Source organism: Strix uralensis, chromosome 7 (assembly GCF_047716275.1).
Source record: "Strix uralensis isolate ZFMK-TIS-50842 chromosome 7, bStrUra1, whole genome shotgun sequence".
NCBI classification, from domain to species: domain Eukaryota; kingdom Metazoa; phylum Chordata; class Aves; order Strigiformes; family Strigidae; genus Strix; species Strix uralensis.
The window spans coordinates 24,043,848-24,067,224 of record NC_133978.1 but is presented as its reverse complement, the minus strand read 5'-3'; the positions used below and the strand labels follow the sequence as shown (position 1 = coordinate 24,067,224).

At 40.1% G+C, this 23,377-nt stretch overlaps 1 protein-coding gene across 3 annotated transcripts in view; it reads right to left on the bottom strand.

Annotated features, from left to right (window-relative positions):
- Positions 1-8,225, bottom strand: part of TNKS2 (tankyrase 2) — a 36,503-nt gene extending 28,278 nt beyond the window's left edge. For 2 of the 3 annotated variants that reach the window (XM_074874919.1, XM_074874921.1), the window contains exons 1-5: positions 8,003-8,224; positions 1,877-2,101; positions 811-906; positions 456-492; positions 97-172 (exon numbers count right to left, since the gene is read on the bottom strand). In XM_074874919.1, the coding sequence (XP_074731020.1) occupies positions 97-172; positions 456-492; positions 811-906; positions 1,877-2,101; positions 8,003-8,204 (636 nt within the window). In that variant the 5' untranslated portion in view covers positions 8,205-8,224. Of the gene's footprint in view, positions 1-96; positions 173-455; positions 493-810; positions 907-1,876; positions 2,102-8,002 lie in introns of all 3 variants that reach the window. The other variant, XM_074874920.1, reaches the window with a different exon arrangement.
- Positions 8,226-23,377: the final 15,152 nt, after the last annotated feature.

The following is a 23,377-nucleotide window of genomic DNA, read 5'->3' as shown; positions in this document are numbered from 1 at the left end:
ATAGATTCTATGTTTAACATTCTTAAAACTGGTCCAACAATAACTGTGAAACACGTAAGAGCAAACTAATGTTAATCAGGTTTTAAACAAAAATACCTTCCTGCCGTCACTTGCATGACAGTTAACATTTAATGGTGTAAGAAGAGACATCATCTTTTCTTCATTTCCACTCCTGAAAAACAAGATGTGAAATGGGCAGAAATATTTTTATGCCAGTTTTCAGCAGCTTACTATGTTTTTATATTTTTCCTTGCTATACATTCACTTCTGTATTGTCAACATTAAAGAAAAACCAAAAATGCATTTATATAACTATTTTTGTAGCTTTATTCACACGCAACAGCCAAAGCTTAGCATCTAGGTGGAATGTCAGCTCAAAACCCAATATATACATATTCATTACATACAATTCTGAAAATATAACTAAATTCCAGATATCTTCCCAACATGCATACCTGGCACTTTCTAAGAGTTCATCTTTCTTGTATTCACCTGGAAGACAAAAGGGAGTTTCTTTAGTTGTTAAATAAATATCTATATACGTGAAGTCCACTGCTTATCCTCCTCTTCCATAATTTTGGAGAACATAAGTGCTAAAAATTTGACAGTCCAATTACTGAACTAGCACAATAAACTATTTATCCAGAACACATCCCACGACTGAGATGATGAAGGCCATATGGGAATTTCTACTTAGAATGATAAAACAGAGAGAAGTTAAAGTAATATCAGAAAGACAAACACCAAAATACTGTATTACATTAATTTGACTGTTATTAGTCATAACGTAATCTAAAGATTATCACTTACCAGTCAGCACTGCTTTTGCAGACGGGTCTGCTAAATCCAAAGCTGTTCTTCCATCTGTGTTCCGGATGGTTGGTTCAGCACCATGCTGCAGCAGTACTACAAAATGCCAAAGTTTTCCATGAGTAAACAATTCTGTAAGACAAGGCTTACGAGATGTATCATTACTGTAAGCCGCAAGCAACAAAATAAACATCCAGTTACTGATCCTAACTTCCCCTCTCAAATTTTTAATGTCAGAATTCCTTGATGTCATCTGTGAGCAGTTTAACTACTGAAACATGTCTAGACACATTTTATGAGAAAAAAGCAGAGCAGAAATGGAACAATCACAGACTAGCAGGAGGCAGTCTCAGTTGAAAGACTGTGTGACTGACACACCATCAAAACCAGTAGCTACCTCCCATCAGATCCAGAGCATGCTGCCTCAAATCCACAAGTGGCTATGCCCTAAACTGTACACAGCAGTAGCAGGCCATACACCTTGCACTCATATTGGGGCCAAACAGGCAACATTATGTACACAGCTATCCAGATGTGCTCCTTAAAGTAAATGAGAACAAACCATACAATCAACAAATTAGTTTCTTGACCATGTATCTAACTTCCTACCTCTTCCTAACTCTGAAGAACTGTGTAGACAAAACAAGTGGTGAATATAATTGAAGTTTAGCTCCTATCCTTAACTAAGTTAACATGGCTGATATACAGAGACAGAATGAATCCATTATTAAAACCAGTTTTGTTCTTTTCACTGTACTGCGAGTAGCAGCAGAAGGCAGTGTAAGAGCCTAGGCTGAAGTAGAAGAGAATCTAGCTTCATCATGTCACTCTAAAGCTCATCCCCCATGATGTCCATGTGAACCTTCATACTTGGACAATTGTCGAAAATACATCTAAAAACTTATTTCTTACAAAACTGGCATATGAATTTCAGTTTATCAAAGATTTTTAGTTTTAATCCTTACACCAGCCATAGCTTCATAGAGTAAAAATGGTCTTTAAAGGTTCTTGATTTTTTACAGTGAAAAGAAATTAGTCAGTCGCAGGAAGAGTGGGAGAAAATTACCAATGCAGACATCTGTTTTGCCCTTAATGGCAGCTTCATGAAGGGGAGTGTAATTCCAATTATCCCGAGCATTAGGATCTGCACCATGCCGCAAGAGAAGATTGACAACTTCAGCATGACCAAAGGAGCAAGCGTTGTGAAGAGGAATAAGGCCTCCATCATCTCGCGCGTGAACATTGGCACCACTTTGAAGTAAATATTCAACTACATCCTTCCGACCAAAACCTGGAAGAGATAAAGGGAGGAAAGGTGTCAGGGTGGGGTAAGAGAATTCCCTGTCCCGCATACACAGATTAAAACAACAAACTTAAAATAACAATAACCACTCTAAATAGCAATCACAAGTGGCATTCTTTACTAAAGGAGCATTTACACACTAAGGCCATTTTTGAAACCCATAAAAATTAGATTAAAATCAGTAGATAATATTCAAGATTACTGGAACAATTACTACCTTGATAGGGCTCTACAACTTCTTGAAAAACAGTCAACAGCTTCTTGAAAACATAAAAAAAAAGAACAAAACACTGACAACAAAACCTCTTTCTTTAGTCATTTTATATGGCTATTAAACTGAACAATATTTTGTATGATACTCTGCCAACCCAGAGCCAGTCTGTGGATGGACCAAGAGATGAGCCCTGGGAGCAGTAAGGATGACACTGGCTACAAGCCAATGCATGTACAATTCACATTCTAAGCTTTTTAAACAAAGACTCATATAACATGAAAAGTATTTTACAGAAACACGTTACTTGTTTTTTAAAAAAAGCAAGCAAGCAGCACTGCTCTCAGGTTAAAACTAGAAGCATGGCTATTTGCTTTCTAAGGAATAATTAACATGATGTGCACAGTTTCCATATTTGAAATAATCACTTAAGAAAACTGTTAGGGATGTAAGAAGTTTACCTGAGACCATTCTCTATTGAAGAAATTTATTGTGAGAGTATGCACAACCATAATTTAAAGATATTAATAACGTCTATTTTCAGTGATGTCTAAAACAATTATAAACATTTGATCATGAATGAAGCACAAAAATGCTCTTATACATTCTGAGGCGCTTCTTTACAAACCTGTTATTCAAGTTTATAGACAGCAAAAAAAATACGTCCACTTGTACATTTGGGGCTAGAAACGTATCATAATTAAGGTAATTGCTCTTATAAGCCCATTCTATAGCTACTATTGTTTAATTTCAACTGTTATTCACATTTATATCACAGCAAATAAACCAGGACATCAAACTGTATCTCTATTTTCTCTAGTATCTTCCCAAGAGGCCAGAATGACTTAAGACTTCTGCTTGTAGCCATTATGTCCATCGGTTACATTCCAAAGGCTACAGCCCACAGAAATCCCTCAAAGATTTCACAAAGGTCTCTTTGGGTCTCAGGGATTATTAAAGTAGGCAAGAGCCATATTTTGGTATATATCAGACTCGTGCCAATTAACTTCTGGGAACAACTTGTGTGCAGGACTTGCCCTTCCTTAGTTTAAATAACTTGAGTTGCAAACCATTTTCCTGGGTGGCTTGAGTTTTTGCCTCAGACTGAACCATCACACAGTTGCCAACAGCAGTGATACTCAGATTGTAGCAAATTTAATCATTCCTGGAAAGTCAGTAGGTAGGTATAAGTCCCTGCAACCATAACCTAGAAATGATGTTTATTCCTGGTAACTACAGCGCATTTCAGTGACAAAGTCACAGAAGTGTATGAGAAGTGTCAGATTTTAGTTACAACTGAATGTTTTAGTTTAGTTGCAACTGAAGTTTTTCATAGCACGTTCTTTGTGAAATCTGACTATTCAGTAAATCCTTCTCCCAGACTGACAGCAACTGAAATCCTGGAGCAAGAAGCACTTTCACCTTCGCTATTCAGAGCTCAAAAACGAAACATTGCTATTACTAAGCCATTTCTGGATCCTACTTGCCAAGAGGAGATCTTGTATGCAAGCTGTATATGCCAAAGATAAAAAGGCCAGGAAAGGTATTCAGTAAAAGCCTTTGTTAAATTCTAACTTTCCTTCTCTTCCCTCAAAAGTCTGTAAGGAACCACATTCCTCACAATTTCTGATTGTTATAAAAATAATTTTATGTGAGACATTTGAATCCCAAAATGAACTCCAAGGTATTTTCAAGCAAGTCACAAGACTATATTGGTGATGTGCTTCAATTCTTCAAAACACATTACTAATAATACAAATCGTAGCTTGGTAGCACCTTGACTTCAACAGAATCACTCACTGTATAGCAAATTCACTTTTGAGTCTCATCATTACAGTTACCCATTTTATAACTAACAGAAGGCACCTTGCCTGAGAACAGGAGCTCAGCACACTTGAGATGAGAACTGGATCAGACATATGGTCCATGCAAAAATGATTTATCTGCACAGGCACAGTAAACCACATTCACTGCACATGCATGCATAATTCTGCTGCCAAAAAAAGTTCAGTACCTATACAACATATACCCATGCAGCCATATTGTCTATATAGTAAATTATATGCAGCATATTTCTCATTCTTAAATACATTTAGCTTTCATAACTAGATATTACAAATATTACTTTTCTTAAATGTGTCCTCCTGATTTTTTTATGTCTTCAGAATTTAAAAAAATTCTATTTCTAGGTTGAATGTATACTCAAAATTTGCTAAATTCTTCAAAGATCTACTCAGATGAGACTTTTCACAAGTGCCAGTCTCCTGCAAACATATCATCAAAGCTGTTATTTGATGACAGCCTGCTTGGTATAATCTTTCAGTACCAAAAAATGTTTTCCAGAACTGCTTTAGTTATGTTAGAAAAGCCACTGATCAAATTGTCTGTCCAGAAGTTACACATCTGGTAGTTAAACCACTCATTCTTGTACAGAAGGCATTCCTGTTGCACAAAGCTTTGATGTGTAGCCATGTTTCTGAACGTAAAATGCCAACCTTAGCAGGAATCAATACCATAACTGAAAATCAGCTGTAGTAAACCTCATTATAGGCATAGAGAATTCACATGGATGCCCCCCCTATTTAGTACATCGGTTCAATCAGATACAGTTCATGAGCAAACCATAGCTTCTCTCTGCGCAAAGCCTGCACCCATTCGGAAAATACTCTAAGTATAGCAATACCCCTAAACTACCTGCAGTTATTTCACTGGTGAAATTTTTGTAACTTCTCTTCAGCACTGAGTGCACAGCAGGGATTCCTTACTTCCCTGTGGAAGCATCTGTATAAGAGGGCACCATATATGGAAAGAAGTATTTTCTCATTTTCTGAAGAATATATGTGTACGGAGAAGGTGGTCAACCTCTGTACGACGGTCCCTCCCTCATCCCTCTTGTTTTCAGAGTGGAAAGAGGGGACCAGCCTTTGCTGACACAGGGAAGGGAGCCACTACCTACTGTAACAGTTCCTCGTTGCCATTAGTACACAGCTGCAAAAACAATTTCAAGACTTTAAAAAAAAAAATCTGTCATTTTTAGGGGATGGTGGGGTTTTTTGGTTCTTGAGCTTCTATCAAAAGACCAACTAAATGGTATCACAGCTTGCAACTGTGCAAGATAACTGCCTCATCATCTTTATTTCCTATTGCAAAGCAGAAGGGATGCTCAGGGCTTTCAGCTGACACTCTTCTACCATCTATGATAGCTAAGTAACTCACTGCACTCGTTCTCCAAAAAATTACAAACTTTTAGCTGACAAATCCTGAACATTAATCACAATAGAAACTTGTAGCTGTATGTAATTAAAAAAAAAATTATTTACAGTCACTGTTGTGCCGTAATTGACATTCACCTAATTTTGACTGGATGAAAAGCTAACAGAAACAACTGAGCTCCAGTTCTTCTTCTCTGCCTCAGGCGTTCATTTTTTTGATTAATTTTAGTTTGCAGGAAGGGCATATTGGTTCCTGTCAAGTGTCTAAAACTTTGTGATACTTTCACGTTTCACTGAAAAGGATTGACCTGAGGAACTATATGCAGCTTATAGCAAGAGAGGGCTGAACCTATTACACGCCGTGAAGGTGAGCTCTTGACTTAAACTTCAGCACAACTTACCTACTACACACACAGCTGTGTACTAAAAAATCCAAAGTGCAACCTTCAGCAAGATCCCAGTAGGTACTACTTCTAATAATGACACATGCCCAGGGAGAGCTTGCAATGTTTTTTAAAATATATTTTAAAATCCACCTTTACAAAATGACACATGGAAAAAGAGGAATTTGTTTTATTTCTTTAAATTGCCAGGTAAGATCTGGGAAATTAAAAAATGGAACCCAAGTTCAGACCCCAGAATGCCACTAAAAAAAAAAAAATTAAAAGAAATGGAAATACAAAACCTATATTCACATTTCAGCTCCACCTCTTCCACAAAACAAGCCTTGAAGCCGAATGAAACTAGTCAGAGAAGTTTTGTAACGTATTTTCCAAGAACACTGAGCCACCTAGGCTAAACAAAGCAAGAATACAACAGACTTTTTCTTTTACTTCCTGGAATGTAATTCCTTTAGAGAGAAGACAAAAGAAGCTAGTATTACTCCAACTGTGACTAATGGGGGAAAAGCAAAACAAAACAAAACCAATAACCCCAAAATACAGGAGTTACTTATATCCGTCTTTCACACTGAGTTTATTGCAGGTAGGCTGACAACAGCAGAGTTCTACCTGAAGCAGTGGAAGAGTGCTAAAGCAAGCAATTACAGAAGAATTTTATGTCACATGTTAACGAGAAATACTTGGTATCTCCTACAGTCTTGTGAGAGGAGCAATTAATTTCTCTGTATCAAGTCTGAAGCAGACATAAGCGTGGCAACGGCCTCTCCCATTTACACACTCACCTGTTTAACATCAGAAGTCTAACAACTACATGAACTTATTGCTATGCATTTTTTAAAGAAAAAGTTTTCTATACATCAGGAATTCTGTTTTTTAAAGTCAAGACAGATCACTTCTGTCCAGAGAGATAAACGACATCACTGTATTGCATGATGAACTCCTAAAAAACCAACAAAAAAGAGAAAACACCTCACTTCTCCCAAATGCCGTAAAACATACTAATTTGTTTAGAAGTGCAGAGTTTATTAGTGATCAGGCAGGACTGCTGCATATAAAAAGATAGCTGGAAAATTGTTTTCCTCTGACAGCATATTTTAAGTTGTCTCCTGAGCTCTCTTGTTGATCTTTAAATCCGTGAAATGCAGCTGTCCTGAAGAGGCTTTCAAGAAATTCTTAGACCTTAGAACATGAGGAAAGGACACCTTAAGTAGAAACCTCTTCCAAAACAATTCAGTCAAGAAACAAACATCTTTATTACCATCCGTATTGTTTAGCTGAAAAGAAGCTGCTGTCTCTTGCAGCCTGCCAGCCTTAGGGTCCTACATCTAACACTGTAATCAAATCAAAACAAGCAAAATGAAAACAACAGTCACAGTCAGGTCTTTGTCTGAAAAGGTGGGATACAATCTTCTGGCCTGTTGCCAGCAATAGCAGTTGTTCTGTGATGTCAGTTGTTTGTGTCTCTAAAACCCGAATTAACAAAGTCTATCTGTTAAAGATAAGAATGTGAAAAGCTTAGAAAGGGTGTTATCTGACAGATACCCTTCATGGGTGAAGCTCTAAAAATGAGCAGGCCTGCTGAAATCAATGGAAACAGTACCGGGGACATGTCACCTGCCAGAGCTCACACACCACAACACGAACAGCCTAAACCCCAGTCCAGATGTCCTCAACGCCAGCTGACTCTTTTTTAAAAATAAAAGAGAAGAAACAAGACGCCACCTGTACCACTCGGCAACCACCACCGGGTGGTTAATCAGCCACGCGAGAGCGGGCGTTGCACCTACAGACGGCCACAACCACGGGCCGGGCGCCGGATGCACGGGGGGGGGGGGGGGGGGGGGGGGGCGGCGAAGCACTCCGACCCCCGCGCTGCGCCCAGGTCCCCGGGGAAGCAGCGTTCTGGGCGCTCCTCCGCGGCCCGGCCGGGCCCGGCCCTGCCCAGGCCCCGCGCCCAGCGGGAGGCGGAGGTGCGCGGCCCAGCAGCGGGCCTGGCGCCCGGCGGGGCTGCCCCCCGGACTCCCCGTTCCCCACAGGGGCGGTAGCGGCGGCCTCAGGCCGGTACCTGCGGCGAAGTGCAGCGGGCTGGACTTCCTGCCCGCCGTGTCCCGGCTGTTCACGTTCTCGGGCCGCACCAGCCGCTTGACCCGCTCCACGTCCCCGTTCCTGCAGGCCTCGAAGAGCTCCCGAGCCGGCTCCGCCGCCACGCCGCAGCCCGGCGCCTCAGCCAAGGCGGCCGCCCCGCCCGCGCACCGCCGCCCCGCCATGCCGGGCCCACCGGAGGCGGCCGAGCAGCCCCCGCCGCCCCGCTCACAGGCCGCGGCCCTCCGCGGCGGCAGCGCTCGACACGCGCCGCTGGGCGGGGCGCTGGGCCCGGCGCATCGCGGCGGAGGGATCCGGGCGGAGCGGCCGCGGCAGCAGCGCCGTTGCCGGACGCACTGCGCAGGCGCGGGCCGCCAGGCTGGGCACGCGCGAGGCGCGCACGCGTGGGAGGTGGCAGCGAGCATGTGCGGCGGGGCGGCGCGCGCTGCCTCGGGCGTGCTGTGGGCGGTGCCGCGGGCTTCGGGCCGCAGCTGCCGAGCTCCCGTGGCTGTGCCGCGGCCTCCGGGCCGCTGCGAGCGTAGTCGGGGGGCTGAGGGTCGTACGCCGCTGCTCGGCCCTTACCTCAGCAGCCGGTGTTTCCCTTGCGCTCTGGGAGGCGCTGCCGGGGCGGCCGCTTGTCGCTGGGGCCTCGAAGTGGGAATGGGCCGCGGCAGGGGTGGGGGTGCTCGAACCGAGGGGGGCTCCCGGTCTAGCGGACATTTCTACTTAGCGAAACTCTTGTCTCAAAGTGCTCTTTTCTCCGCCCCCCCCCCCCCCCCCCCCCCCGCCGGAGGCCCTTACTGCTGCAGAAAAGATGCGAAACTGCATTCATGTTAACGTGAAACAGTTTTAAATACACTTTTTTTTAAAAAAAAAAGTTGGGGAGGAAGCAAGATAAAAGATATCTATCACATAGTCTGTCTTTTACTTGCTGTCCACTTCTTTCTAAGGGAAGATTTGTAGCACAAAAACTAAAAGCACTAGCAGTTCGTCCCAGAAGAATAGAAGTGTTCCTTTGCTGCTTACAGTAATTACAGAATCACAGAATTAAATATAGAGGAGGAAGTGACAACTATTGAGGGAATTTTTTTCCCTGTAAAATTTGTAAGACTGCATTTTGGTGCTAATAACTTTATTATCCTTACACAGTTACATAAAATATGTTACTCAAAAGGAAGTTAAGTGGTTGCATAATAACTATGAAATGGAACTTAATACAAGTTACACAGTTTTAATTTCAGAAAACGGGTATTAGAAAATACCATTAGTTGACTTTGCCAGTTCAAGGCTTTGGAAGAGAACAGAGAGCATCTCCTTCCCTCTTCTAAGCCTAACAAGCTTGATGGGGAAGCTTGAGCCTAGGTGGACTTAACTAGAAGAGCATTCTAGAAGAGCAATTTTGAAATTTATTTTTCCAGTCATGCCATAATAAAACACTTTGGAAAAGGTAGTTGAATAGGGTCAGTAGCTTCCTGTTCCAAAGGCTGGAAAGGTGCCTCCAAGCTCAATTGAACTTGCAGACTATTGTTATACTAGTAAATTAAATGGCCTGAGAACCAGGAAAGAGATCCGGCTGCTAATTTGTACAGTTTAGTCACTCCCATTCTGTTAAACATCCTTGTCTCTGCAATGCAGTTACATCCAAGTTTGCTGCCCTTGGTCCATACTAATACCTAAACTGTGCCCAGGAGTTTTTTAGAGGAGACTACTAGCTGTACCAGGCCAAAACTATGCTACAGTAACAGGTCAAGATCCAATGCCTGTGTCTATGTCCTCACACGGTTTAATTTACTAATTAATACATAGCCACAGTAGAAGTGTGACAGAAGAATGCAGCCAGCACAGGGACAGAAGCCATGTGCTTTGACAAACAGGTGATGCCTTGGTGGTGTATTTTCTGTAATCATAGAATCAGAGAATGGTTTGGGTTGGAAGGGACCTTAAATATCATCCAGTTCCAACCCCCCTGCCCTGGGCAGGGACACCTTCCACTAGACCAGGTTGCTCCAAGCACCGTCCAACCTGGCCTTGAACACTGCCAGGGAGGGGACATCCACAACCTCTCTGGGTAATCTGTTCCAGTGTCACCACACTCACAGTAAAGAATTTCTTCCTTACATTTAATCTAAATCTTCCCTCTTTCAGTTTAAAACCATTGCCCCTCATCCTGTCACAACACTCCCACTAGCTTTTCTCCCCATCACAGCTTAAATTACAAGCTGTGCTCGGCAGGCAGGGAAAAGTCAGGCTATGACTGGAGTCCCTCCCTCAGCTTTGTGACAGATATGTAGTTCATCCCCTTCTTTGCAGGTGACCATAATGTTCCAGGATAAACTGTCATCAAATGTGTCCCATAGGCCTGCAGCCATCTCAGACCTTCCCAACTTCTCCAAAGCGTGCATAATGAAACCCGCCCTTTCTACGTGCTGGTTCTACAGACTGAAAAGAAAACCTGCAGTGCTGCCATTTGTATCTTTTATTAATCCCATTAGCATAGCTGGAAAAAATACACAAGCTTTTGAGTTCATAAACCCTTCTTCAGGCCTACCAGGAGAAGTAGCAAATGCATTAACTTAAGCTGTTTCCATTTCAAAACTGAAGAAGGGACTGGGTATCTAAAAGTCTGTCGAATAAATACCTGTGTAAGTACAAACACATCCTGCTCCCCAGGTCTTCTAAAGAAGTTTAAAACTAGAACAATTTCTCACTAGTTCACTGTAAACTCTGTCTATGTTTCTTTCCTTGGAAAAAGCAATTATCAAATGCTAATGGGAAAAAAATTAACTGAGTTAGAATATAAAAAACCTCCTCATTCTTTCCACATCATTACACCAAAAACATACTATTATTCTAAATTACCTATAGCCTGACTTCCTTTTCCAGTATGGCTTCCTTGTAGCTTGAGTCTAAAATTATGGCAGGTCTCTGTGAATGGAAAACAATTTTAAAAAATACTGTACTGTAAGAGCAGGATTCAACTAGCCTTGAATTCAGTGAGTCAAAGACTCTCAGCATATTTTAGGACTGGTGTATAAATAGCCTTCACACTGACTTCTGAGATTCACATCACATAAAATAAATGTACTTTTAATTTTATTTATACATTTATTTCTTTCATGAGAAAATAATCTGTAAAATCCAGTGTTTTCCTTCAGTCTTCTGTACAATAGTATGGTTAGAAAACCACAGTTGAAATAGATGCCAAATCCTACCCAATATGTGGTAGGGATTTTTCTAGAGTTAGCAGAGAGGTTATAAGCCACCTGTTATTAGCATCACCCAAGAGGCTCAGCCATAAACAGCTTGGAAACATTTGACTGATATTTTTTTTTAGTGTAATTTGTAATATATCAATAGCCTCTACCTTGGAAGCACATTTATGTTAGTGGCATGAGATAGATACATGAAAGTGTATTTGAAGTGTGTTTAAACAGTTTATTTAGAAACATACTTGGTTGGTCGCTAGAGGGCAGAAAAGAAGAAAAAAGAAAAAAAAAAAAAAGATAAAAAGAGGGACTGTTGGGTATGGACAGACTAAGGCAACCTTAAAAATAAGCCCTTTTCCTTTCTGCTTAGGAGATTAAAGTTTGCTTATGGGCAGAGACATCGTCCATGCCAATCTACAAGGCAGTCCATCAGATTTAGGATTTTCAGCTGTTAGTTGTTAATTTTGTGAAGATTTCTCAGCTCTTTCTAGTTGGTCCCTGCAGTGGTTGGTCTTGCTCTTGGAAGCAAAGTAAAATGCTAGAATTAATAGGACATTTCAAGTGTTCAGAAATGTAGCTTATTCCAGAAGGAGAATGATTTAAAATTTATCCCCTTTGAAGTATTTCCAGATAAGACTTGGGAAAAAAACCCCAACCGACAATAATTAATGCTGTACATCAGGAAATAATAAAACATGCCTATAAAGAAAAGAGTTAATGTTGGAGAGAAACCAAAATGGTCCATTGTTTAGTTACTAAATTTTTAAAAACATAAACAGAAACTTTCTCAGTGCAAGCTACTTTTTCTAAATGAAAAGAGAGGCTGATCAATTTAAGAAATAAGAGCTCACTGCAAAATCAAAGCAGTACAGGTTGTACAACAGTGAATATGTGTACAACTGGATCTTTAAAAGAACTTAATTTCTCCTTTCCCCTTCCCCTTCTCATCCCATCTTTCAAATACTTTGGGTACTTAACGTAAACAAGCAGGAGCTAGTTCCTTTTCCCTGCCAGTCACTAATCTGTAGTTAGTGCCATATTATATGTGCCAGCTTTGTTTTACCAGCAGATGGGGGTAAAGTGGAGTAAATATAAAATGTTGTTCTGGAATAATAAAGGGATTTAAAAAAAAATAAATAAATGAAAGGAGACTTGGAGATAGTGAAACACTGAGAGACTGAGCATTGCAGAGAGGAGCAAACACAAAGCCAAGTGGTCCCTCTAGGAGATGGGGATACACTGTGAGTTGTTGACAAGCTGTAATGGTAGACGATTTATTTATCAAAATACTGTATCCTTGTATGCAGCAACCAAGATAACTGTTCAGCAGCTTGGTGACCAGCTGTGGAGATGACAGTTCACATGATACATTCAGAGAAGATTCTTTTTAGTGGTAGGGACAAGCTTGTGATCCTAACACCAGAAGCACAGATAAGTGTATGAGAGTTCATGGAAACGAGATTACACAGAAAAAAAGCCTTTAGTCCAGGACCCTTGTGATTTCTTTAAAATTGTTCCATTTCCGCTGTAAGTGACTGCTAGACAGAAACAAGTCTAGAGGGCTTAAAAGGAGCTTTTTTTTTGTTTTTCTGTAGTGCCTGGAACATCTCTGGAGGACAGGGAGCTTTTTTAAAAGCATAGACTCCACACATGCAAAGCAGAATTACATGGGCTGCCAGGATGGGAACATGGCAGAGACCTGGGAAATTGTTATTTCTTATCAGGAAGAAAGCCACAAGCAGCAGAGGAGCAGTAGGGCCAAAGATTGGCATTGACTAGGGATACCAGCAAAACAGATTCATTTGTATCTCAAATAGGTACAATAATATGAAAAAGCTAAAAGAAAGAAAAGGCAAGCTAGAATGCCTGTCTAACCATGACATATTCAACTTTTCTGAAGCTGACTGAAAGAAAAAAATAGTGGCCTACTTAGGTTATAATCGGTCTAGAACTGACTGAGATAGGAAATAGTAATTCTCTTGGAGAAAATTTCAGAGGAGCAAGAACTAGTGAGAGACTCTCCATGCATTTAAATTGCAGTTCAAGTGACATTATTTTAATAAATTTCAATACTAGTTTCCTGTCCCAATTAAAAAAAAAAAAAAAAAAAAGGCTTTGGGGAGGTTCAGGCATCTTCACAATCTATCCTGGGCATATTTAATAGAAGCATCCAGGTCCACTGAGTAATTAACAAAGCAGGCAGGTTTCTCTGACACAATCTTAATTGTCCTCTGAAGAACTTTACCTCTTTCCATTGATGGCATAAAAAGCATATACTTTTAATTTGGATACCTACGTTGGTTGCCTATAGTATGTAATGTAAGTACCATACAGAGTATGCAGTGTGATGGAAGGCATAGAAGCAGCTAAATGTAATGTTTTTTTAACAAGTGGTAGTGTACTACTCCAACTACTTACACATAGATTGGCAAGATGTTATTTCAGGACAGATCGTTGAGAGGCAATTTCTCAACAATTCCAGTGATGACTTCTTGGAACTGGCAGTTCCACAGTCTGGGAGGGGAAAAAAAAAAAAAAAAGAGAAGAGGCTATTCTTGACTTAACCCTAAGCAACACAGTTACTTGGTTCAAGAAGTAATTATAGTTTCACCGTGAAGTAATAATGATCAAATCCAATTACTTTCAATATTTCTAACAGAAGGCTCCTACTGAAAAGGAGTCCATGGCACTGATTCGGAAGAGGAATTGTGACGAAAAGAAGGAATGTCCTTACAGTGGTATTAAAATCAGATACGAAACCATTAAAATCCTAAGACTTACTGTGAAGTATATATTTATGCAGATTTTTAACTGAGTGACAGAAAGTAAGAAACAAGGTTATTGGAATCACACTCTAATGGTCACAAATTGTTGGTAAAAAATCAATGAAAATAAATAATATTTTTTTAAAAAAAGGAGGATTTTGGAGGATTTTGAGAAGTGAACACAGTTATATGTCCTGCTAAGCATAACTTACCATGGAGCTAAACCAGCACATGACAAATAAAAACTTCTTTGGGATGATTTCTCAAACATCTTATAATTCACTGTAACGAGTAATAATGTCTCAAGAAGGGTAGAGCACATTTTATCAGGGATATTCTTGGAGAAAAAAAGTTTTGTGATCCATTAAAGACAATTTTAAAAGTAAAATGTCTTGGGCATCAGTGCCACACACACAAAAACCATGTGTAAAGCAATTTTTGAATTGATTTCTTAATTGAAAGAAGAGTTAGTATATTGGTAGGCTTTGTTTGTTGCCGATACTATTTAAAGGATGGGAAAATATTAGCAAATTGAGTATTGTTGCTTTCTATCACAGCTGAGTGATGTAAACAAATAGCAATGTACCCTTCATTTATGTATATACAAAACCTTTTTCTGCATTTTCTTGCATTTTCTAGTGAGAGAGGGAAAATTTTTCAGTGCTTTATCCAAGCAGTTTAGGATTATTTCTGTGATCCACTTCTTCTTGTAATTCTTTATAAGCAACTGAGATGTTTCTTCTGCATATGTTATGGAAAGCCTTTTAACAGTAAGTTATGTCTTTATGGATCCATGGAAAATCATTTTCCCATTCATTCCAGGAAATTACTGGTTTTCTTTTTGTATTGAACATATGTTGATTGTTGAAATGTTGCCTTATGGTCACTCTGAAGATCATGGTTACACAGTGATATAATCCAGCTGCCTAAAAATAGTAAATAGGAGTGCTTGTATTTCACCTGTGACTGTGATTATTTTGCATAGCATGTACCCGCTGTGTACTTGGCCAGTACAGCCAGTGCCTAACACCTGATAAATTCCTTTTTAGATGGCAACATTTTTGAGTGTATAGGATAATCCTATGTCATGGGGTTTCTTTTACCTATCTGGGAAATATTTGTAAAAGTTATCCTTTTTGTATTTTAGAGGTGACTGAATACATTTCTATAAAATTAAAAAATAGGCCATTTTTACTTTATAGAGTTACATAAACACTAACAATTGCTGTTAAGATGAAGTTACACAGGATGTCATTTCAACAGCAAGGTTACTTGGGGTTAAAACTAAATATATCTTGGGTTCTATCACTCTGGAGTCCCTCCAGGAGAGTGAGCGGTCATCCTTCTCCCTCTCCTTTTCACTTTTTTGCCTCATCTGGTCAGGCCCTTTGGTCTTCAAGCTGGGATCTCAAAGTACTTAGCTGAAGGACTCTCCTAGCTCCCTTCAACGGTACATGCCCAGTGGGAGCCCATTTCACTTTGCAGACCTACCTCATAACCTGAACAATTTCCAAACTGGAAACAGAAAAGCTGAATCAAAGGTTAGATTGGTGGGGAGGTAGGGGGCACGATTAAGATCTTAAAACCCTAAAGACATCTGAAATGCTATCACTGCACACAAAATAAATGCCCCATGGGCATGTAACAGTGAAATACCTTTCTCCCAATAGGTCAGTATCTGTTCTTCAGAAATCATTTCACTGACAATCCTTTCTTTATTGTCTGGACAACTCATGCAGCAGAGATACTACTGTCTTTCTTGATATGTCCATGTATGGTGTCGTGGTTTAACCCCAGCCGGCAACTAAGCACCACGCAGCTGGTTGCTCACTCCTCCCTGCCCTGGTGGGATTGGGAGGAAAATAAAAAAAGGTAAAACTTGCCGGTTGAGATAAGAACAGTTTAAGAATTAGGCAAAAAAAAAAAAAAGTAATGAAAAGGAAGATAACAAAGAGAGAAATAAAACCCAAGAAAGACAAGTGATGCACAGTGCAATTGCTCACCACCTGCTGACCGATGCCCAGCCAGTCCCCGAGCTGCAATCAGCCCCTCCCAGCCAACTCCCCCACAGTTTATATATTGAGCATGACATCCTACAGTATGGAATATCCTGTCAGCTAGTTTGGGTCTGCTGTCCTGGCTATGGTCCCTCCCAGCATCTTGTGCACCTGCTTGCTGGCAGAGCATGGGGAAGTGAAAAAAATCCTTGACTTAGGATAAGCACTACTTAACACACTGATGTTTTAGTTGTTGCTATCAACATTATTCTCATACTAAATCCAAAACACAGCACTGTACCAGCTACTAGGAAGAAAATTAACTCTATCCCAGTTGAAACCAGGACAATGGGGAACTCTTCAGTGTGGACCAGAATAACCCCTGCAGTATAGATGAGGACATAGCACCCAGCCGACTTTGTGGCCCTCTTAGCTTGTAAACAGAAATCCTGTGGAACAGATAAGCACTGGACAGAAGTTGGCCTCATTTGTATTTGCTCCAAAATAAATTATATTCCTTGAAAAAAATATCTGGAATGCATGCTAGTTACTAGGGACATTTAATTGTAGGCAAACAAATCATTTTTATCATTTGAGTTAGTTTGATGCAACCAGCAAAGTCCCTAGTATGTATTCAGATTGGTGCAGAGCACTGTAGATCTTATGACAGCATATGCAGGCAAGCACACAAATGGCTCAGGGACTTCTCTATTCAGGCACTTTAACAGTATCTAATAATTTCATTAGGAATATCAGTTTCCCATTCTGTATCTAGATCGAGTGATCCGAAAGCAGCCCATTTGCTGTAGCAAATATCTTGCTGACCAAAGTGCAGACTTTTCTTATCAGAACAAATGATACATGCCTGCCCTCGTGCTACTAGCATTTTTTCTGAGACAGAACAATTATAGTAAGGAAACATCAGGAGGTCTTAGGAATCTTCCAATTTAGCCAAAATAGCTTTTAGCAAAATGAACTTGGAACCAAATAAAATCATACTTTTTCTGAGCTATTCTTATTTGGCATCTGCTCAGGTAACACAGAGAGGACAGCTCTGGAAAGTTGGATTCACCTTACAGAGAGTATGAAGCAGAAACTGTCCGTTGCATCTAACAGCACAGCAAGACCAGCTTCTGGGGGAGAATTGCTTTGCTTTTAGTTCAGATCTCATGGAGTCCTGTAGATGTATCCCATCTTGACTAAGAGATTTTTTTTTCCCCCAGGTAGCCTAGCTCTGGCTAGCAAAGTATTATAATGTTTTGAGTAGTCATGTTGACTTACATAGAGACACCTGCATATGGGAAGTTCCGTAACATACCTAAATGCTTTGCTAAATAAGCTGGTCAACTACCAGTCCCTTTAGGATAGAAAAGGAAATGGAAGGCTTTGCTTCTGGGCCACGCATTTCTGCTGGGGGAGGCCTGAAGTTCTGCACTGGCAGAAGGGATAGAGAAATAAATAAATCTTACTATAGAGTCTCTTAGCTACCATTCCTCAGTACTGTTTTATTTATCTATGGACAGATTTATAATACTTTGATGCTGAGCTCATAACATTCTGAAAAGGAATATTTAATAAGCCCCTGAAGAGAAGAACCAGTTCTTATATGAGATTGGAGACATTATGCTTCAGTATAGTAAGTAATTAAACAAGTATTCATACTACTTAACATTGCTAAAAAAAGCTATGGGAAACCATACTGGCTAAACCTAAAGTATGCATTAATGGCTGCCCTGAGACCACTCTCTGAAGCAACAATCTTGTCAGTCAGATGCGGACTTAGAAGTGCAGGCTAGGAGATGGTGTGAGCTGGTCCCTCACAGTGCTGAGACTCCAGCACCTGAGGCCACCAAGGCTGCAGGCTGCAAGCAGCTTTTGAGGCAGCAGGATGGATGGAACATGAACAGAGAGTACGGCACTGCTGCGTGGACTCTTTCAAAGCTGTTTTGTAGAGCTGTTTTGTCTTTTTTATGGAGGGAATTCACCTGTAGAGATGGTAGAAGAGGTCACTGTAGATATGGTAAAAGAACTAACTCAAGAATGAAAGAGGAGTTAAGTAAAAGCAGACGTGCTGCAAAGTGATATTAGAACCACCCAAATAGTTCTATTGGCAGAATGGAGTAGTCATAACCTTGCTATTATTACTGCTCTGAGCATCAGAAATGCATGAACTCCAAGCTATGCTCCTACACAGGCCAAGCTCATACTGTTACTCAAGCTAGAGATCTGTGTGTATGGACAGAAGTCATCTGGGGACGACACTGAAAATCATCCTTTAGGAAAGAGAAGCCTAAGGAACCAGATGTGACTTTTAGTTACTGAACTACTCAGAAATATATTTTTTTCTTTACAAAGAAACAAGGAATCCAAGATTGTCTATGCTTGTACTTTGAAATTGCCCAGTTACTGATTTTTTTAATTTCTAAGTTACACCTTGTCCAAATACTTTAGACAGAGGATTTATTGGCAGTTATTTTTTCTTGGGCAAACTGCCAGCGTCCTCTTTTAAACCCCTGCTTTTGCTCCAGTTGATCCCAGCACAAATGTGAAGGCTTAGCTGACTTCATACTACCCAGACAGAGCTTCCAAACTTATATTGTGTAAAAGCTTGATATAGCACCTCTGTATCTATATTGGGAGGAGTTGTGTAAAGCAGCTAGATATGTGGTTATTGTGAGTACTGGCAAATTCTGCTGCTTTTTTTACTTCTGATGCCAAGTACTCTGATACATCTTGGAACACAGTCAGTGCCATTTGGAAACCCTGCCTTCTGCCCACCATTCAGGGCTTTAAAAAGTTGAGTGAAGAGAAACCAACACAAACATGATGTGCATTATGTATCAAAATGTTTCAAGCCAGAAATTTACAATCAGCGAAAGACCTTGATTTTTCAGGCTAAAACGGTGCTTTCATTTTGGTAACAGCTGCTTTAAAAATATGGTTAAGAAATTACTTTGTAATTCTGCACACAGGCTATTTTGTACCTTAACCTTTTGCAAAACACTGGAGCACTTAAAATTAATGGATGGAAACATTAGCATAAATGTTAAAAAAATTCCAAACAACAAAAAACTGTGAAAATATTTTAAAAGGTCTCAGAATTTTGGGGTGGGGAAGAATATTTTCACCATTGTGTGACAATTATCTGCACTTTGTGGCGGCTTAATAGGAAAAATTACATTGCTTCTCTTATAGGAAAACCTATGAATGTAAAAAGACAAACAGTACATCTTTTCCAGGGACTGATCACAGAGAAGAGAAAGGCCTTCCATAATTTCTTGGTATGTCGACTGGTGTTCATTTCACATTCTGCCTTTCAATTCAAGGATCTCTAAACAGCTTACTAACTAGTAATTTTTCCATCAGCTGTCGAAAGGCTTTAAATCATCAAGGGATTAACAAGGAAAAATGTGATAGAGATAGGGGAACTGGTTTTTGTGTTTGTAGCTTAGCTTGGGCAGGTTGTGCTGTGGTGTGTTCAAACAATGACTTGATATAGGCATTGACATTCCAGGCTAAATTCAGAAGGAATTCAAAGCAAGGCCACAGTGACCTGCAGAGATTTATTTGTATGATCTTTTCCTTTGCTATGTGCCTTTTACCACCTTATATCACTCTCCCATATTTATCTATATGAAACTGACACCCTCCTATTTTTAAATTGCTTCTGAATTTGATCTAGAGCCTTTCCCTTTAAAGATATGTTCATGGTTGTGCATTTGAGCTGCTGAATTGGAGCTTGTTTGCAGTAGACCCACTGACATGCAAACCTTGTTTTTGCATCTGACATCTTAGCATATGGTAAGTCTAATAGCACAGTTACAGTGAGGCACCACTTTGGAGCTGACAGGCTGCTAACTTTTTAAGCTGCCTCTCAGCTCTAACTGAGAACACGACTGCTGTTAGTTGTTCTTCAGGGCAAAGAAGTTAATCTGAAGTCCTGCTGTGGCTTCAGCAAACGTCTTTGACGTGACCCAAAATGAATTAGAAAGACTCACTGAATCAATTCTTGGCTGTCTTCTGTTAGCTACAGGTGAGAGGAGACATGGATGGGTCTGATCCCTTCCCCTTATCTCCTCAGGGCAAGAACAGCAGGTTGAGTCCTCTGTTATGTTCCCTCCAGCAACCTGCCTTGCCTCAATTCAGTGATGAGTTTTCCACTGGGGAATGCTTGTTGTGCGGATGTGTGAGCCCAGCCCTGAGGCTGGCACACACAGCAGCTAGACACGCTTGGGACTGGCACAGCTCCTGTAACTGCAGAGACAAAAAAAGAGCAGTGGGAGGAGGAATAGGATGGCAGGGAAATGTGCCTCTTAAAATGTCACACACCGTTTTAGCTCTCACCTTTTCCTAACATTTGTGTTGCATCACTTGAGGCACAGGTGAAGAGAACAGAAGGAAGGGCAATGGCCAGCATCACCTCTGAATTAGGGCCCTTGTGCTTAGCACTGCTCAAGGACACTGAAAGTCTTTTTTTAAAATAAAACCCAAGAGGGAATTTCTGCTAGGGTACTGATGTTTGGATAAAATCAAATGTGCCTACAAAACACTTAACTGCAGTGAAAATACATAATTTATGAAGACTTAAAATTTCCCTTCATATTTAGACAATGTATCTAAATAAAAATATTTTTGCTAGTTCTTTCTTGTCACATGTTACATTTAAATTATGACATATGTGATGGGAGGAAATGACTAACATGAACTGGCAGTGCTCTCTTCTGGTTCCCCTTTGAGGAAAGCGTAGGACATCATAGCAAAGTGCCGTGTCAGTACCCATTGTGGGACACTGCTCAGGGACAGAACAAAGCCTCCAAGATATGGAGCCTCTAACTCATTTCCTAGCCTGGCATCCATGTTTTCCATCACCAGTTTCTCCTGCTCTCTGCCTCCTACTCCAACTTAGACTCAGTTTTGTATATAATTCCAGACATTCCTATTCAAAAGTGTCCCCGGCAGAAAATCAGTGCCCTGTTTTTCAGACAAAAAAAAAAGGCAAACTAAGCATTTTCTCAGAATGTATGCTCATATCTCTCTTACCCACTCTAAATCCATGCATACACTTTTTTCATCAGCCATCCCATCACCTGCCTTCTGAGCCAGTCTACCAAAGACAAATTTAAGATGGATGAGTAGTCAATTATCTGCAAGAATGAAGTCTCAGTGGGTAATTGAACTCATCTACTCATAAGACTTAAAAGGAAGAAAACTGGTTTTAGATATGATGCTATGTAACAGCGATGGAGTCATACTAAGTTTCAGTAGTCTTACCCTGCTAAAAGTATGCTGACTCAACAGTTAAAATATTGTGCAATGTAACAGTAGCTCAAAGAATTCTACAGTAGTTTGGCTATAGGTTGTTAGAGGGTATATAGTACGGTATATCTGTAAGTCTCCTTTCCCTCCTGCTAGAAAGTCTTGCTCTAGTTTCTTGTTTCAGATCTTTGACCATATAACTCTTTTGATAAGGCATGAAAACATCATCATTCAGCTGTGTAACTTATACCAATATTAATCTGCAGGGAAAGTAGCAGATTTGCTCAGCTGGTCTGCTGAACCACTTCTTCCATAAACAATACAGACAGATGAAATAAATATTAGGCAACACTTTATGAAACTATCATAGTTTTTTACAGTGTTTCTTTTCAGCATTGCAACAGATTGGTGTTGGTTATTGCTATTCAAGCTGACTGAATTACACTGGTACTAAAGTACAGAAACCCATGTATTCAAAGGAACCGTGTGCTCTGTTAAATTTGTGGAAACTATTGTGGCTGAGGGGATGATGTACAGTGAAAGTAGAATTGTCTTAAAACTTGGAGAACATCCCACTGAATGGCTTTCTAAGCATCTCCTTGCCCCATCAAGAAAAGACTGGTAGTAGGAGTTTCAAGTGGGAGTTTCCACCCTTGTTATTACTTGCATTGTAAGGGTTACACTGAGTGTAGTAACATTGTTCAGGAAAAGATCTTCAGGAGTATAATTACTCTTTCAAATTCATATGATTAAAGAAAGGGAATGATCCTAAGAACAGAGGACCTCAAAGACCCACAAAAGCGAGAGGAATATCTCTGTTGAATTAATTGAGAACTTATCATTGGAAATGCCAGCTGGAGAATCATCACAAGGACCTTCTATATTTATATAGTAACAAGTTATTCACCATTTCACACTAGTTTGATGTGTTTACACTGGAGTAAGTCTCATGTTTTTCAGAAAATCTTCAGTTTCATTAGGCACAGTTGTTTCTAATCAACATTGCATCCAACTCTAGCAGGTTTGTACAGTTTAAACAAAACAGAGATTAATGCCTTATTTTGATAAAAATGATAGAAAGAAGCTCCCTGCCTTGGACAGAATGACCTTTACCTGAAAGTAAAGGTAATTTTGTATATTTGTATATGGTTATCATAAAAAAAACAGGGCACAAGCATGAGCCTGGAATGCAATTTATAGAAGCTGTAGTGTGCTATCGATGATATTATTTATTTTTAAAGTTCTACATGCCATTTAAAAAACACAGAGGACAAAACTAATGCTATATTACCTGTAAAGCTTATAACAAGAGATGCTAGGAGTAGGGTGTGCTAGAAGAGACTTTACATACCAATGAGTCTAAGGCTGACCTAGACCTTTTGATTTAGAACAAGATCAATGATAGAAAGCATGGGCATGCTCCTGTGCACAGCATCTTTTTATAGAGATTTGACAGTAGTCAGGAATACGTTTAGACTTGTGAAGCTTTAGGATGTAGCGTATGAATCAGCGATCTTGGGTTTTGGATGAACAGATAATGAATCATCACTTCTCTTCCTCTATCTGTACTTACATCATGTTACATAAAAGGGCCAGGTATACTATTTTATTTTCTGGTATTATACCTTCAGGGCATTCATAACCTGATTTTGGAGCTAGTAGCCCTCATAATAAGGTGTCATTTCTAAAACAGAGACATTCCATTGACCAACACCCCATCCTGCTTTCAACATTGTTGTGTTATGACTAGCAGAGAAGTTTCTCCTTAAATACCTTCTTCATGGAATATTCAAGTACAGACTGTATGAATTATGAATATGGCTATTATCTGTAGAAGCCAAATGTGTAATGCATGATGGCAGTAGTAAAATGGATACATCATTTCTATGCTACCATTTTTATACAGAGTTAGAATTTATTTTCTCTCATGCTCACTGTCTTTATGACTACCCTGAGAAGAAAGCTACAAATGGAGCAACTTTCCTTTCCCTTGGGGGACAGAGAGTTTAAAAAAGTCAGCATTCTGGGTTGGATGGAAACAGATTCATTAAGCTTTATTTTGTAAATATTTAACTTCCCTCCATTTCGTCCCTTGCTCCCAAAGGACAGAATCACAACTTCCTCTCCCATAACA